Source organism: Rhea americana, unplaced genomic scaffold (assembly GCF_003343005.1).
Source record: "Rhea americana isolate MKP2758 unplaced genomic scaffold, rheAme1 scaffold_443, whole genome shotgun sequence".
NCBI classification, from domain to species: domain Eukaryota; kingdom Metazoa; phylum Chordata; class Aves; order Rheiformes; family Rheidae; genus Rhea; species Rhea americana.
This window is the reverse complement of record NW_028186583.1, coordinates 279008-295206: the sequence shown is the minus strand read 5'-3', so window position 1 is coordinate 295206 and position 16199 is coordinate 279008. Positions and strand designations below refer to the sequence as shown.

Sequence of the window (16199 nt, the reverse complement as noted above, 5' to 3'; positions counted from 1 at the left end):
GGGCGCGGGCGCGGGGGCCTGCCCCTCGCGGGGCGTTTGCCCGCGCCGCCCGCTCTGCCCCCGCGCTCCGAGGCGTTCCCCGGGCCCGGTCGCCGTCCTCGCCGCCCCGGGCTGCCTCGGGGAGCAGCTCGCTGAAACCCCGCGGGCATTTTCGTCCGTATGCCGGAGGAAGCTTTCGGAAGAAAAGCTCTGAAGAGATGAAGCATGTTCATAGCCCCAGATTTTGGGCGATAAGTGACAGCTTTTAGGTCGGTCTAACTTTCAAGGTGAAAGCCTGGGGGAGGACGTGATTGAAAAGATGACTATTTAATATCGCCCRTCGTTCTTTTAAAGCCTGTGGCAGGGGTAAAATGGTTATACCAAAAAGAGATGTATAGGTTAGGATTTTTGTTTTTAATTTTGTTTTTATTTTATTTTATTTTAAAGTAGTTCACTCCAAACCTTTCAGTGCTTAATTTCTGCTAAAAAATTAGCAGGCACTGCCGCGCCGGCGGTGTCCAGCTAGGGCCCGTCTGCAGCGTCCGCGAGGTTCTGGCGTTTCCCCTGCGGTCGGGGGCTCCTGGCCGATGCGGCGAGCGGTGGCCGCCAAACGAGGACTCGCTTTGCGTAGGTGAGCTCTCTAGCGTCCTGCTTAGCTGAATTTGTTGGTGGGACTCTAAACTTTACTAATTCTTTTTCTGTATTAATTCTAAAATGGATACTTCTGCTCTGGCTTGCTGGACTCCTAAAACAGAGTAAATCATAAATCATTAATTTTGAGAGAAATTCCCCGCACAGATTGTGCATCTGATAGCGAGCACAATACGGACTGGCATCAAACTGTTTTCTGCTTCCTCACGTAGACCCAAGTTGAAGGAAACTGAGCTGGTGTACCAGGAGTCGTCAGAAGGCCAATTTAGGTGCTAATGGTCTTTTAAGCTTTTGTTTTTTCCAGTTTGCATCTGATAATTTTCTGCAGATGGCTAAAATGTGTGAATAGAGCTGTTGATATTTTTATTATGCGTACAGTCTGAAAACTGGTCTGCAGCAGTTTCAGAAATGCATCTTTGGTCAGCCAGAAGTGGTGGGTTTCTCTTCCTCATGCAGCTTCGTTCTTTACCCTGACTTTAAATTCACTTCAGCGTTTGGGCATTGTTCCTAATAGTTTTTAAAAGGATGAAATCTGAAGAAATAAATAATTGTTTATGAGTGTATTTATCAGCCATCCTGAAGACCTTTTGCTCAAACTAGATGAGTTCAGGTGCACTCTGTTTAGTGCCAGGAAGTTAAGTTGAATGCTGAGATATAAATCAGGGAGAAAAAGATAGATATTTTTAGGGTTTGATTTTGTCTTTTTCTCTACCTTCCCCAATATTCCCAATTTGTAACTTTTTATATAATTTGTGCTTGTGTAGCGCTCTACATTTTTCTTCATGTAAGTGTTTAACTTATTACGACTCGATCTTCCTGCAGCAGTCCCACGGCTGCAGTGGGGCTGGTGGTATTAGCAAGGTTCGCTGAGGACAAGACATGCCGCAGGACTCCCAAAGGGATCAAAGCAACCCTGGAGTATACGTCAGATTATGTAAAACCCTAATCTCCATAGGAAAGGCTGGGTGGAGCCCCACGCAAGAGTAAATTTCCTTGCATCATTCCTCTTTCTGCTGCTGAGGATATATAATTAACCTGCAGTTCTAGGGACAAGGCAGAAATTGGTGTAAGACTGTGTTTATGCTGGCCAAGTACTGCTTTTGGTTGTTGTTTTCTTGTGTTCTGATAAAGCATCATGTGAAATGTAATGTTTGCGCAGTAAAACCTGACTCAGGGGAACTACTTTGTTTTCTGTTTCTCTGCTGATGTACAGTTTAGGTAAACATCTGGGAATTACTGAGCAATATTACCTACTGGGGTATAACACGGGAGGCAAATGCAATTGCCAGCATCAAACTCTGAATAAACTTACAAGCTCTCTTATTAAAATATATTTGTTTCTTTTCCCCCAAATCATTCTTTCAGGTTGCAGAGTTGCTAAAGCATGGCTGACTTGGATCACAACCTCAGCCTGGCGGATGCTCTGACAGAGCCACCTCCTGAGATTGAGGAAGAAGTGAAAAGGGACTTCATTGCCACTCTGGAAGCAGAGAAATTTGATGATGTTGTTGGAGAAACAGTAGATAAAACAGACTACGTTCCTCTGCTGGATGATGATGATGTTGATGGAAAAGCTGGGAGCCAGGAACCAAAGAGCAAACCTCATGCAGACAGTATTCAGGTGGAACGTAAGTGTCTAATGCACGAGACCGTTGCTTTAGCRTCACGGGACACTCTTGCTTATTGCAGTATTGCCAGGCCTACTAAAGCTGGACTTTTTGGTTGTTGCTGGGTTTTCTAGACTAAACACTTTATTTTAAGAGCAAAGATTAAGATCAAATTTTCTCTTGCTTTTCTGCTTACTTTCTGTTCAGTTCTCCAATGTATAAAACAAGCTGGTATTACTGTTTCACAGATGCTAGTATTTATGTTAGTGTTTTATAGGCTGCCTCGGGCTTCTTGGAGAAAGCACTGTCCAAAGTGTGTGAATGTTGCGTTGTTCTCATATTTATACTCTGCTTTCCATCTCACAATATTTGCTAAATCCGGTAACCGCCACCCCAGGTAATGACAAAACCAAGGTGTCTTTAGACAGATGACAAAGTCGGCACTTCAAGGCCTACACTGTTTGTGGGCTTCAGACTTGAATGGTAGGTAAAGCTTTTTGTCCTCTGATCCGAAGGCCTGGTTGCTTTCTTGCTGCGGGAACGCAGTGGTTGCATATATATGTGAAGTGTGGAACTGTGTCTGCTGGATATTAATATATACTAGCTTAGTTGACATTAATGCTAATAACTCTATCAGAAGCTACTTAAAACAAGCAGAGAGAGGTTTAAAAAGATGTTTACTTCCCTGACTGGGTAGAGGAAAAAGGCATGAGATTTGGGGGTTCCCCATAACGTTTCTTTCTCAGTAGGCAATTTAACTGCTTTATCTCTCTGTGTGTTTATTTCCAAACTGTGGCTGATCCCTAGCACTTTGATTTTTGTCCTGACCTATACCATGTAAAAGAGGAAGCTGCTGACTGCTCCAGAGAAGTGACTTGGTCATGTCTTTCAGCATAAAGCCATCTTGCCTTGATCTTGGGGCTCATGAAGGCTCATAAGTGGGAGGTACAAAAGAACTATAATAATTGCCCATCAGAAGAAACAGGACCTCCGGAACTGCAGAGTTGAGAACGAATTTATGCAACAGGATTTTCTTGTCTGTTAAAGGCACTTCTTTGCATTGTCCAGAAGTATATCAGATGCCCTGTAACACAGAAAAATGTGATTAAGACTTTTCCATACTAACGATTTATTAGATTGTGTTTAAAAAAAAAAGCCAGTAGGAAAGAAGGGGTCAAGAGATCACAAAACACTGAGTTTTAGTTCAGATGTGTGTTATCATATTCAATTAACAGGACCTCTGACACTAGATATTTTCTATTGTAGCATTGCAGGCCTAGAAGTAACAGAGAAGTATGAAGACTTGTTAGTATTTTCGCATTTGGTCTCAAAATAATTATTTTAAGACATCCTTGTTGGGTGCATTTACACAATCTAAAACTTTTCCGCATGAGAATTTCCTGATTAGTGCTATCAAATCGTTACATTGCACTATATAATATTGGCTTAAAATACAAATTGCTTCAGGTGTTGCCTGCCAGAGGTGTATCCTTTGAACTTCAGCTTTGTAACTCAGTATGCCAAATGACTTCAGATTCCTACAGCAGATATTAGCAAACTCTTTTAGGCTTGGTTACTAGATCATCTGCATGTTTTTGCTTTCTCTAGACCTCCTTGCACAAAACCTCCACCTGGGAATGTACAGCTAGTTGCTTGTGTGCTTGAACAGCGCTTGTTTTTTCCTGCGTGGCAGAGGGGGGATGCAATTTCTACATCTGCGTTCTCCTTCTAGAGAACGGCTTTTTCCCTTTTTTGGGATAGCTGGAGAATTATGAGCATTGGCCAAATATTTGGCAAGATCAAAACAGGACCCTAACTAAAGAAGTCGGAGAGGCCGCTCGCCTCGGGTACGTAGGACAGCGCTTTCCAGCTTTGCCACCTAGTCTGAGGAGGCTGCGGCTCGGCAACCGCTGCAGGTTAAAACGGTGCCAGTTTAGCATCTGATCCTGTTAGATCTTAATTTGTCTAATCTGTTTTTTCCTGAGGTGATAAGGATACCTATTTCTCCTCTGAGGTGTTCTTTTTCTCATGTTCTCATCTGTTTAAACAGCCTCATTAAGGTTAGTGTTTTCTTTGGCGCTGCGTGCTTGCTTTTGCTGAGGCTGCGGAGTAAATCAGTCCCTCGCGCGGGAACGCCCCGCGTCTCCTTCCCACGCGGCGCGTCCACCGCAGCGCCGAGTTCTGGCCACGGGAGACCACCGCGGAACGGGCAGCGGCGTTCCCCATCCCTGGCCCCGAGTATGACTGCAGATAGCTCTGCCCTTTCCCGAGGGAGAGGAGCAACTTCCATGGATCGGGCTTGCCGCCACCGCTTGTTAATTTATTCGTGGTGAAAGGCACGGATGCGTTCAGACAGCCCCATCTCGACTGGGGAAGGGCGCGCTCGGTAGCCAGGAGAGGCTTCGGCGAGTGTCCTGTTGGGCTCCAGCTATCCCATTGCTGCTCAAGGTTTCGGAGATCATAAATAATAAAGACTTTCTTGTCTTTATTTTTTTCCCCTCCTAAACCCACAAGCCAGATTAGACAAGCTTAGTGATCAGATGGGCCCAGCCCGGACCGGTAAGCACGGCGGGAGGGAGGGGAGGAGGAGGGGAGTCCCTGTAGAGTTACTCAGGGACTTGTTCTGCAGTGAAACCCTGATAATATAACAGTAGTGCCCCCCCCCAACTGTGCCTTTCTAATGGTATTTAAAAGTTTAACTGGTTGTAGCGCTGGCCAGCTCTGGGCTAGTGCTCCTCGGAGGCGGCGGTGCCGGCGGCACTGGGTGCGGCTCCCGGGGCCGCGTGCGTTCGGGGTTTGGCCCCCCGCTCGGGAGCGCGGAGGAGGCTCCGGAGCTCCCCGGGAAAGGCGCGGAGGCTGCAGCAGCCGTTTCCAGGCAGGCACGAAGGCGGCTTTCGGTAGGGTTCGCTAGGGGAGGGGACGTGCCCCTGAAGCGGGGAGGAAGACGGCTTTGGCCGGGAGCGAGTCCCGGCTGCGGTGAGGGCGCTGTGCTTTGAGGGCTCTTGGCAGGTACCGGGCTCCTCCGGGCTGCCCTGCTCCGAGAGGGCAGCGGCGCTGCTGGGGCGGCCGCAGGTCCGCGGCGGGGATGCTCGCGGGCTTGCGCGTCGCCGCAGCCGTGTTGGCGCTGCGTGCCCGCACCCACCCTGCTCCTGAACCCGAGTCATGCGGCTGCATATGGATGGTTTAATATGGGAACGAGAGCCGAGAACGGTCAGAGGGGAAATTCTTGTTGTGCTACCGACAGCCACGCCGGAGCTGCTGTTGGAGCAYGCGCGTGGCCACGAGATGGCTCTGCCGGCGCTGTGTGTCGTCGCTGGACGGATGGACGTGGCCGCGCCGCTGCGGACCGTGCTCCCCGCTGGCAGCAAAGTGCGTCCCCGGCGCCAAACCGCAGCACTTCCCTTCCGCAGCTCTCCGTGCCGTAGCAGCAGGCACCTTTCTCGTAGCAGGCTTTGCTTCTGCAGAAGAAAGTTAACCCCTCCTCGCGTTTGAACCTGAGGATGGGGAACGTGGCACACGTCCTCGGATTGCAGAGGGTTCAGAAATATCAGTCGGCAAATGTTAGATGCGTATGTGCGACCTCCCACGCTGTTGGATACCCGCTCGCTCTCAGAGGCTGCTGAAGCCTCTTTGGTTGCCGTGACTCCGTATTGGCTTTCTACGCAACTGCAAGTGTCGAGCGCGAGCTCGGTGCGAAAGGTGGGGTGGCCCTGGCAGATGGTTGCTTTTGGGCACTCGGTGACCAACGTATAAAAGCGCCTTGGAGAGCCCCAGGTGACGCCCTRAGACTGGGGATGAGGCTCCGCTGCTCTCACGGCTCGTGCCAGCCGTCCGGGGCACGCAGCTCGGATGGGACCGCAAAGCTGCCCGCGTCCTGCGGCGGGTCCCTTAACAGCTTTAGCGTAGCCCTGTTCCCGTGAGGAGGAGGGAGCGCTTTGAATACTGCCTTGGCAGACCAAAGTGCTCTTCAAAGCTGTCTTCCATGTTAAATGAAACAAAGTGGTTAGATTAATCTGGTGGTTATAGTTCGTAAAGGAGAGCTAGAGTTGTTTTAGCTCGTTTTCTTCGTACTGATTGAGCATCTGGCCTCTGATAGTACGTGCATACTCCTGAGCGCCCCAGAACGTAAACATCGAGCGAGCCTTACCTGTAAGTTTAGCTTCTCTTTAATGCCATGGGAAAAACGAAGTCCTAAGCTTTTTTCTTTAACCCTGTGCCTCTGGGAGATGAGGAGTGTGCCTGCTCTTCAGAAACCATTTTGCAACGAATTATTTAAAGTCTGAGTTGGCGTAGTTGAAGCTGCTCGTTTGACATTGCCAGCTAGTTATGACCCTAGGGCACTGTGTTTACCAACACTTTTGTTCGCGCTTATTTTTTTTCCTAAGCTCTGTGACAGTCGCCCTGAATCCAGCGGTCAGCCAGGACGGCGCGCGCACCGGTGTGAGCAGCGGTGGTGGAGCGCTGGGAGCGGCTCCCGGGCCGTGCTGCCCCGCGCCGGCCGGCTCGCGGCTCCGGCCGCTCTGCCCCCGGCTCCGGCAGCGCGGCTTGYGCGTGCGGACGGGCCGCGCCGAGTCACCGCTGGAGATTAGGTGCTTTTTATATTGGCACTGTGCGTTTGCTTGAGATTATCGGTTTAGCAAATGTGGCCTTAAATTTGTTTATGTAAAAGCAATCCTTTGATCCACTGGCCAGATGCAAACGCTGTCTTGTGATTCTGGTAAGGATTATRGAGTTACAACATCTTGACATGCTTTTGTTTATAAACAGTTCGGGATAGGGAGGAAGGAGACCTGGGCCTGGAGACTGCTGGGTGCTTTCATGCTTTTGTTTTTCTTTTCTTTTTTCTTTTTTTTTTAAACTCCAGCTAAGTCAAATAAATGCAGTTGCACCAAAGGAGCCTCCAGAGAGACACAACTACAGCAGATTCCAGCGCCAGGTGCGGCGGCTGGCCGGGCRGCGCGTGTCTGAGCTGAGCCTGCCTTCCTGGAAGCCAGGAGGTTAAAGGAAATCGCGTTACCGCTGCCGAGCGGGGCAGCTTGTAGAGCCCCAGGCCTTAGTGAGGTTTTGCCGGCAGCGAGAGCGGGGAAGGGCGCGTGCAGCAGCGCCCGCTTCGTCTCCGCGCGCTTGCGTGGCTCTCTGGAAAGGTCAAAAGCAGCCGCTTGCTGTCCCTCTGGCAGCGCCGTAGCTCGGGCTTTTCAGGCCCCTTTCGCCCTGCCCTCTGATGGCTCGGGGCGAAGAGCCTCGGGGTTCCCGGGCCGCTGAAGCGAGCGCAGGGCTTCCCACGCGGGAAACGTGCGGGGGCACATGGGGGGCTGAGCGGGGCGTTTGTGCTTTCCAGCCTGGGAGCGGMGCAGGCTCGGGAGCGCTGTCGGCTCTGTTAAAGCTTAAAGCAGAAAAATGGCCCCTCCTGGGCCGTGGCCCCCTCGTCCCGCCGGAGCGGGCGGTCGGCCTGCCTGACGTGCTGCGCGGGGTTGTTTGTTTTTGTGGTGTTGGGGGTTTCTTTCGGCGAGCCCTCCTGGCTGGGGAGGGGAGTCCTGCCGCTGCTTTTGATGAAAGACGGTGCCTGGGATCGCTTGCTACCTGGAAGAGCTCTCTCTGAAGGAAACTTTTCCTACAGCTGAAGCGTTTGTCTTCCGAGGAGCTGAAGGACACTTAATTGGCCGGCTGACACCATGCCGGGAGCACGCRAGCTACTGGCACGGGCTGGCGAGTTAACACCGCCGCCGCCAGAGACGAGCGCTGAGAGCGTGCTCTCGGACCCCCGCTCTGAACTGCGGTATTTAGCCGTGTTTGTGATCAACCCAAGTCCCGCCTGCAGCACGCGTGCCGGCTGTGGCGTCGGCCCGGAGCGCGGACGCCCTCGAGGGCAGCGTCCTCCCTGCAGGAGCAGTGCTCAGCCCCGAGGGAAGCCGAGAGCCCCGCCGTGATTTTGTCCAGCTTGGAACAGATCTGCTCTCAAGTTTTCCTTTGCAGTTTAAACTCCTGAGGAAGTGGGACCTGGCGTGGGGGTGTATCAGAAGATATTGGACGTGTTTAGCACAACCATGGATCAGAAAAGTCTTTCCCAACATCTCAGTTTTGGTGGCATCATCAAGCAACGTCCATGAACCAGCAGGTCTATGCCTTGGGCTTCAGGAAGCCAGGAGGTCTGCGGTCTCCCCGGTCCCCTCTGGGCTCTGGCGCCATGGTGCCCGCCAGCTCTCCTGGAGACCGACAGCAGGAGGAGCTGCTGCCTTCAGCTGCCACGAAACAGGTCCAAGGACTCCAGGGCTATTTTCAGCTGCTCGAAGGCRACGTAGGTGTATGTTTTTCTATAAGCTGTCTGGCAAGTTCACATTGAATTTTCATAAAACACTGTGATGATGCACTGAAGTAGTTGGAAAGACTTCCTTTTGCTTTATGGAGAGTAGGTTTAAGTCTTAAATTCCTGTGTCTGAAGTACACTGGTGATGTAGTTCTGTCTTAAAATGGCTCGAGTTCGAAGGAGGGACAGCAGTGATCCCAGGTAACTGAATGATGTAGCTGGTTTTCAGCCATTGCCCTGAGCTTTTCCCCTCAACAAGCGGAGGTGACATCCTGCCATCCTGCAGTGCTGAACTTAGCCCAGGTGCTCGAGATGCTTCTTACGGTTAGCTGCACGATGTCATACTCATGGTGACTTGTCCTTCACTCTTCTGCGTCTGACAGGCAGGATGAGCTCCTAGAAATGGAGCGGTGCATGCTGAAGAAAAGCTTAGAAAGGCTTTGAAGAGTTGGTGCTTGTTGCAAAGAGGGATTATCTTCAGTTTAACTAAACAACCTTGTACCGTCTGCCCGCCGTGGTGGTCTGCAGCAGTACTGTGCTGCTGGCAACCTGGCCGGCGTTAACACCAGCGCACCTCGACTGACTTCTTCAGGACTGTAGTCTGGTGGCAGAAGTGGTCATAATAAAAGAATTCCTCTAGTAGTTTGTTGAAGTGATTATAGTTACTGATGTTCAGCAGCCCTGCGCAGAGATTAAGGGATGAACGGAGTTTAACCAGCGTATTTTGATGGTCTAGTTCTCTTTGAGAACCAGAACAAAATGTGTGCTTTTAAAAAWATATATATAATATATTGTTGTATGTTAATTGAAGTTCTTAATTCTTCCCAAGGATTGTTTTCCAGTAGCTTTTTCAAAGATGGATTGAGTTTTTTGCGTTGTAAGCCTGGAGATAGCTACATGTGAGTTAAATGGCTTTCGCAAGGCWGCCCAGTGAGCAGATGGCCGAGCCAGGACTGGAGCTCAGCTCTTTTGAGTCTAAATCTGCCCAGCTATTGCTAGGTCTTGTGTTCTTGTCATATTTTCCAAGTTCAGAGTGTAAATCCAAGTGACTCTTAATTTTATCTGGAACAAAATAGACCCTACGTACCTGATTTTGGAACTGAGAATATCCTTTAATCTGCTCAGGCCTCAAAAGAGTCAATGTTCTGGCAGTTAGGGTCTTGTATGTTGGTTTTGGAGCATGAGCAGGGTTTCTGAAGATCTRTTTTCGGTTTAGTTTGGGAATTGTGAAACTGAGATTCATGTATGTAACAGACTACAGAAGTATTCAAGAGGTAAATTCAAGACCGCATATAGACAGACACCACATGTGAGTCTTCGGGAGGTAACCTGGCTGCTTGACTTCCCCAAGTCTGTCTAGCGAAGCAGAGTTGTACGCAGTTAATAAATGGAACCAGCAGCATTTTTGTCTCTAAAACTTTGCCTTAATGTCCTGCACTTGTCCCCAAAATAGGTATGATGTCAAAAGTGGGCGTATGTCACTGGGTTAAAATATCTGCTGTAATAAAAAGGTAGCTTTAAAGGGTGCTTGCTGTGACTAGAGGCACTGGTTACCTCCATCTGTAGTAACATTGCTTTCAGAAGTCAGACACAAGCATTTTCATGGCAATCARTCCTCTTATCCTGAGGACTGCAAGCTTGTAATGGAAGCAGCCATTTCTGTGCTGTAAGTATTTGCGTGCAGCTTAGCAGAAAAGATCTTTTTTTTAACCATGAACATAAGTCCAAATGTACCATAGAATGCCACCTCAAGGGAGTCCAAGGTCACGGCTTGGGTCTCTCATGGGACTAGCATCTCATGCAAAGACCCACTTTGGGTCTGAGTTGTGCTGACTCGGGGAGACGTGGGTGCCTTAATTCTTTTCAAAATAGTTAAAGGAGGAAGGTTGGAGTTCTTGTATCACATGAGCAGAAGAAATGGTAAGAATTAACCAGTCATTATCTGTATTTGGCAACATTACTCATTCCTACAGTGGTTTTAAACTATTAATTAGGATTGGTTTCATCCAAATGCTAACGTTCTCTGTGGTTTKTTGCAGATACTTCAGCCTCTGGGCCAACGGTTCTAGAAAATGGTGACCATGGAATAGAAAATAACCGTACAGGTAAGTGTTTAATATCTGAATGAAACATGCTAAAACTCAAAGGGTTTGTCTGTGGAGCAGTAAACATGCCATGTGAGCTCTGTCGTGATCAGATACATTCTTCTCTGACTTAGTGTATTTCTCCATAGAGGACTAGTTTTTTTTAATGATCTCTTTGAAGAATTTGAATCAAAATTCTTACTCTTTTCTGCATTTTAAATTTTCTGTATGCATGAGCCTCTTCTGAAGACATTGTATACTTTAGCCATGCTTGATGTTGGGAAGGTAACATCTAGGACACTGGTACCTAAACAAGTTTCCAGTGAGTCCACAGTGTTTGTAGCTGAACTCTACCCTGGCACTTGAGTATGACTTCCCCTGGTCCCCGTGAGACTGACAGTGAGGTTTCATCTCTGAGCACACCATCTTTTGAGGCAGTTTTTTGTTCACTGCTCCTTAGATGTTAGTGAAGTTACACTGACTTCTCTGGTTATTCTGCAGCTTTTCTTGTATACTTTTCCATCTCCCTCCACCCCGAACTGTTCTCTTTTAAATCTCTCCTARTATTTGCTTTAGCAATGTGCTGTCAAAGCAAAGTTGAAGTCTTGTGAACCTTTTTCCAGCAGTAGTAGGATAGCTTTGTCTGCAAGAAACGTGTCGTTGTTTAAGTAGACAAATATTTAAAACTTGAGGAATCTGCAAAAATTTTTTCTCTCAGCCTAGCATACATAGAAGTCAGTCACCTTTTAACAGTTAAATTTAATGACAAATGCTAATTCCGTTTTCTGAGATTTTCTTCCTATGGGCTGGATTTCCAGCCGAATTCCAGCTGAAAACTCCTGGAGATGAGCAGTGCAGACCTCTCTGAGTCYGCACGTGCGAGTCAGTGCCTCGAGCTTCCTCTCGTAGTGAGAAGGGGGGTGGACTTTGACAGGCCCCTTTGTAGCATCTTTATTTTGTTGAGGAGATGCTCAGAGCTGATTGTCGTGCTGACTTTGATAAGAGCTATTTATTTCGTCTTTCTCATGACCTCCRATTCAGCTTTAGCAGTCCAGATCATTGCTAAGTTGGGACTTTCCCAGCACTGGCATCCCTACTAGTCYGTAGGCAATCCAGGAGATAGTGGTGAAAAATACAGGGATGCAAGACGAGGATGAAGGAAAGCAGTTTTTGCTTGAATTGTAATTAGAGAGTAAGTATTCATGTTCTTATTGAAGATACAAGTTTAAAAACTGATCTTAGTACATTAACTTGCTATTGCAAATCCAGTCAATTTTAAAAAGATAAAATTTTTGTTAGTATAAAACTGAAATTAAGGATGCTTCTGAACCTCCCTGAAGATATATCCTCTCTTTTAAGTACATATAACTAAAAGGAGATAGAAATAYGATCAGATTTATGACGCCCCAGGTCTGACTAACTGAATGCATTGGGACTTCTTATTGAACTTCTAGATTGTGGTTATTTTTTTTTTAATCCTATTTAGTACTGACCTTCTGGAGGTTTAACTCTTCAGACACTAAATGCTAACAACTTTGATCAAAGATACTTTTGTGTGTCTGAAGCTTTCTGATTTATTAATATGTTTCATCTTTGTGACTTGGATTTTTTTCTTGTAAAAGACTGTCTAAAAGCGACATCAAAGTAGTTGAAATAGTCTATTAAAGGATAAAGTCATAGGCATCAAGTTAATTAGAGTTTTGAGAATAACGGAAGATTTATACAGCACGACTATTTCATGGTCTCTTCTTCTCTGCCTCTTCCCCATGGAATAGTTGAAATATGGGTGCTTGTACTTTTCAGAGGAAGGGATGAATGCTAGTTTGGGATCCGATAATGGAGACTTTTTTCAGAGGCCTGGAGTGGGTGGAAGAGCAGCCGATGAACTGTAGAAATGCAGGAAAGTTGTCTCGGGGCAGGAGAGAGACTTGAGTAAGGCCTGGTTCGACGGTTCCTAGGCTGTGCTGCCTAAGTCTCTTGTCTCCAGCCCTTCTGCCACCCACAGCTCTTGACTGGGTTCTTTCTTTTCAYTTGGATCTGTTCCATGCTGTGGTTCTCCTGCAGCTGAAGTGATCTTTACAGAGGAGCAGGAAAGGAGAAGCTGAGAGGACGAAGGAGGTAATGCTTGTGCAAGGTGGCTGTGCTTCTGGAAGGAGCCGTCTTGCAAGCAGTGGAGGGAGCTTTCAAAAGCAGAGCTGTGTTGGAGTTAGGTTCAGAAACAGACTCTGGGGCAAGTATTTGGGAAGGATGGAGTTAAGCTATTTGTAAATACAAATATCTGCTTAACTTGGTCTAGATCACAGGAAATACTGCTGCACGCTCTTCTTTAAACCTAGCAAATGAGATGGTGACATGTTGATGTTCTTGCTTACCCCAGGTATCTGCAGATTCTGTTGTGTGTCTGTGCCGAGGTTAGGAGCAGTCAGGACTGAGATCTTAGTGCTAATTTGGCAACCTTTGCTACTGAGTAACTGGACACCCTGGGGCAAAATACTGCTAATGTAGTAGATGAATAAAGCCAAAGCCAAAGTATTAACTTTTGGATTACTTTCATTATATCAGAGAGGTATGTAAGCCATTTTCATAGGGATGTGTGTAATTTGGTATTTCAGAATGTAAAGCAAATTTGTGAAAGGTTGATTTTTACTTTGACTACTTACTTGAGGACTCAAGACTTAGGACCTTSAGGCTGAGAACTTCTTGCATTCTTTTGCTTTCATTGAAAGTTTGAGACTCCTTTCTTTAAAGGATTCAGTGTTAGGCAGAGCTGCCCCTTACGTGGCAATTGCCGGGGGAGAGGTGATGTCTTGAATTTGGGAGCTGCAGACCAGGAGCTCTGACTATGGTACTCACCATGCAGACCAAAAACATCTCTAATTCCGCCCTTCATTGTAAGGATAAATATAAGAGTTGGCGCAGCATTTAGATGGAAGATGTGCTTGTGTCTCGAAACTCCTGAAGGGGATGTGTGAGGGTGTTGATGAGGGTGAAATTGTTGATGCCTGTAATCATTGACAGTGTGCAGACACTGATGGGGGAACTGTTTGCTAACTTCCCTGATGCAAAAGTTAGAGGGTGCCTGGTAAATATATGCTTGATTTTCAAACCATACAAAGTTTAAAACTCCTTATTGCAGGCTATTTGCCTAGAGTACAGAGGAATTATAAGTAAAATAAAAAGGCAAATTTTTGGAAGAAGTCTATCAAAGGCAATCAAACAGATGAATGTGGATACCTGTTATTCCAAGATGCTGTTCATTCTGTTGTTGGAAGGTGAGAAGTAACCTAGGAAAGTATTGCTGTATGTGTTTATACTTTCCCTAGATGGACTTTCTCTCCAAGCCAGCCTGGCTGTTATTCTCTCATCTGAGATCAGGTCACAAAAATACTGTGTTTGTCACTGTTTTCAATGCAAACTGTGCTTTTAAGTAACATCCTGAGCTGCTGCTCTCTTAATAGCAATTTGTCACTAATCTTGATTTATCGCAGCTAATTTTGTATGTGGCACAGTTGCCATGCATAGCGTGACTAGTGATTATTTCAGACTCCTGTAAAAAACAAAATTTCCTGTGTCTCTAATCTGGCTTTCGGCAAATCTCCTGGCTGCACTAAATGAAATATTGCTTGTTGTGCAGTGTGCTACCTGAATGTTCATGTTTACTAATGACTTGCGCTTTTTTGCCCCTTTCCCCATCCTTTCTCCCTCTCCTACTTCTTTTCCTCTCTTCTATTTTCTCCTCCTAGAAGCCTAGACTGTCTCCTAACACTGGGGCTGCCACTGATACAAGACCAGTGTACTTTTCTACCTGCCATTACACTTCTAAAATCTTCAGCATTTTACAGAGCTCTTGCTTTACATCCTTGGACTTTACGTGTAGAAGAAACCAAAGGGTAGCTCTGCTGTCGGCCGATGAGCCCTCCTCCTCCTCCCTCTCTGCTCTGCAGTGCTTGTTGAAACCTTCCTTCCTTGGTGTAAGCACAAACGTGCATGACTGTTCTTGACTGCACTATTTCAGCGCTCCCACTGTTCTTTTTTTAAATCACAAATACAGTTCTGTTTTCAGTTCAAGTGCTTTCAAAATTAATTTAAATCCTTTTTCATGGATTTTTTTTTTTAATTTGACAAGAAATTTTGAGTTGTGCTTTCATAGCGGATGGGTCCACCATGACTGCAGCTCCTCTCCTGCCTCCCCTGACTGCCTGCAGCCCCTAGGCAAAACCCTGAGTTTCACCTGCCTTTCTCCTTGCTGCTTTGAAACCTTCTTGTTTAAGGTTTATCTTAAATAATGATGTCTTTGAAGCAGATGTTTCCACTTCATAGCATTCACTATGCAAACTTTAAGAACAGATTAGGAATAACCGTGTTTACTGAGGTACGAGCAGAGCTGCTGGTTTGAGGGAGGGTTGCAGGGCTCTAGCACTTGCCATCAGCCTGGCTGTAACCTGGGAACGCAGAGGGAAAACCAGCGGCCCCCAGCTCCCTGCCTCGGTGTGCTTGCTTGGATGTTGTATTGCAAACTGGAAATCCAGTCAACAGTAGAATATGATTCTCTAAATTGCAGAAAGCTTGCATCTTAAGACACATGACTTCTGCAGAGAGAGCAGCTTGCRCCTGAGCACCTCTTGTACCCTACTRCTACTATGTTAAAGAGGACGAGGTTAAAGTATTGGTCTACTAATGATTTATTAGTAGTGTTACACGTGGAATACACTGCTAACTCCACCTCAAGGTGGAGTTCTTTGAAGAKCTCCCTCATAGTGACCTATCCAACTCTTTTTCTTTGTTTTTTCTTCTTTACCCCCCCCCCCACACACACACAGTTTGAGACCTCATACGCTCCCCACCCAGGGTGATTGCATCCGGAGTTGCTGCAGTGAATTCTGTGGGCAATCAGCCTGTTCAGGGATGTGTATCAGAACTTGAGGCTTTTGTTCTCTGGTTTGGTGGGAATTTACTGCTTCACCCACCGTTCAAAGCCTCATTAGTGTGTAGCTGGCGTCCCTGTGATGCCAACTGGTGAGTTCTGAACAAGYGATGCTGTTAGCTTACCTTCCGCAGTGGATACGGCTCGCTTCCTCGTGAGACACTATTGCCCACACGCAGTCAGTGGCCAAAAAGCTGCTGCTTTCCCATTCCACACTTGTGGAATTGTCAAAGCCATTGCGTACGTTTTTGAAGACCAGTAGCCTTTGAGACCAGGTCATGACTGAAGTACAAAAATAGCCRTTTGCTGGTGGACTAGAATAAGAATGGGCTTTGGGATGCAAGCGATAGTGGCAGATATGTCCGTGACAGAATGGCCCTTCTGGTGGCACTTTTCTCCCTTCTCTCCAGTAGTTTACTGGAAGTTTAGTMGCATGTAGCCACCATGACTTCACAGGCCAGGCCAAACTACGACTACTTTCTCTGGCTTCACTGCAGACTCACTTTGCTGTACAGAGCAGGTCTGCTTCTTGCATCCTAACCAAAAGGTGAGACGAAGCAATCGGATGCAAAGCAAGGAGAGATGTTTGATCTCTTTGTTCTTGTTCCCATTAAGTGCTTTTCCTGAGTGTGGTTTTTTTCCTTTCTTTT

General features: G+C 47.1%; 1 protein-coding gene across 11 annotated transcripts in view; it reads left to right on the top strand.

Annotated features, from left to right (window-relative positions):
• The window catches only part of MAP4 (microtubule associated protein 4), a 112952-nt gene that overhangs the window by 19858 nt on the left and 76895 nt on the right, over positions 1-16199 (top strand). For all 11 annotated transcript variants that reach the window (XM_085315929.1, XM_085315930.1, XM_085315931.1 and 8 more), the window contains exons 2-3: positions 1996-2258; positions 10581-10646. In XM_085315929.1, coding sequence (XP_085172055.1) covers positions 2015-2258; positions 10581-10646 — 310 coding nt within the window. In that variant the 5' untranslated portion in view covers positions 1996-2014. The remainder of the gene's footprint in view (positions 1-1995; positions 2259-10580; positions 10647-16199) is intronic.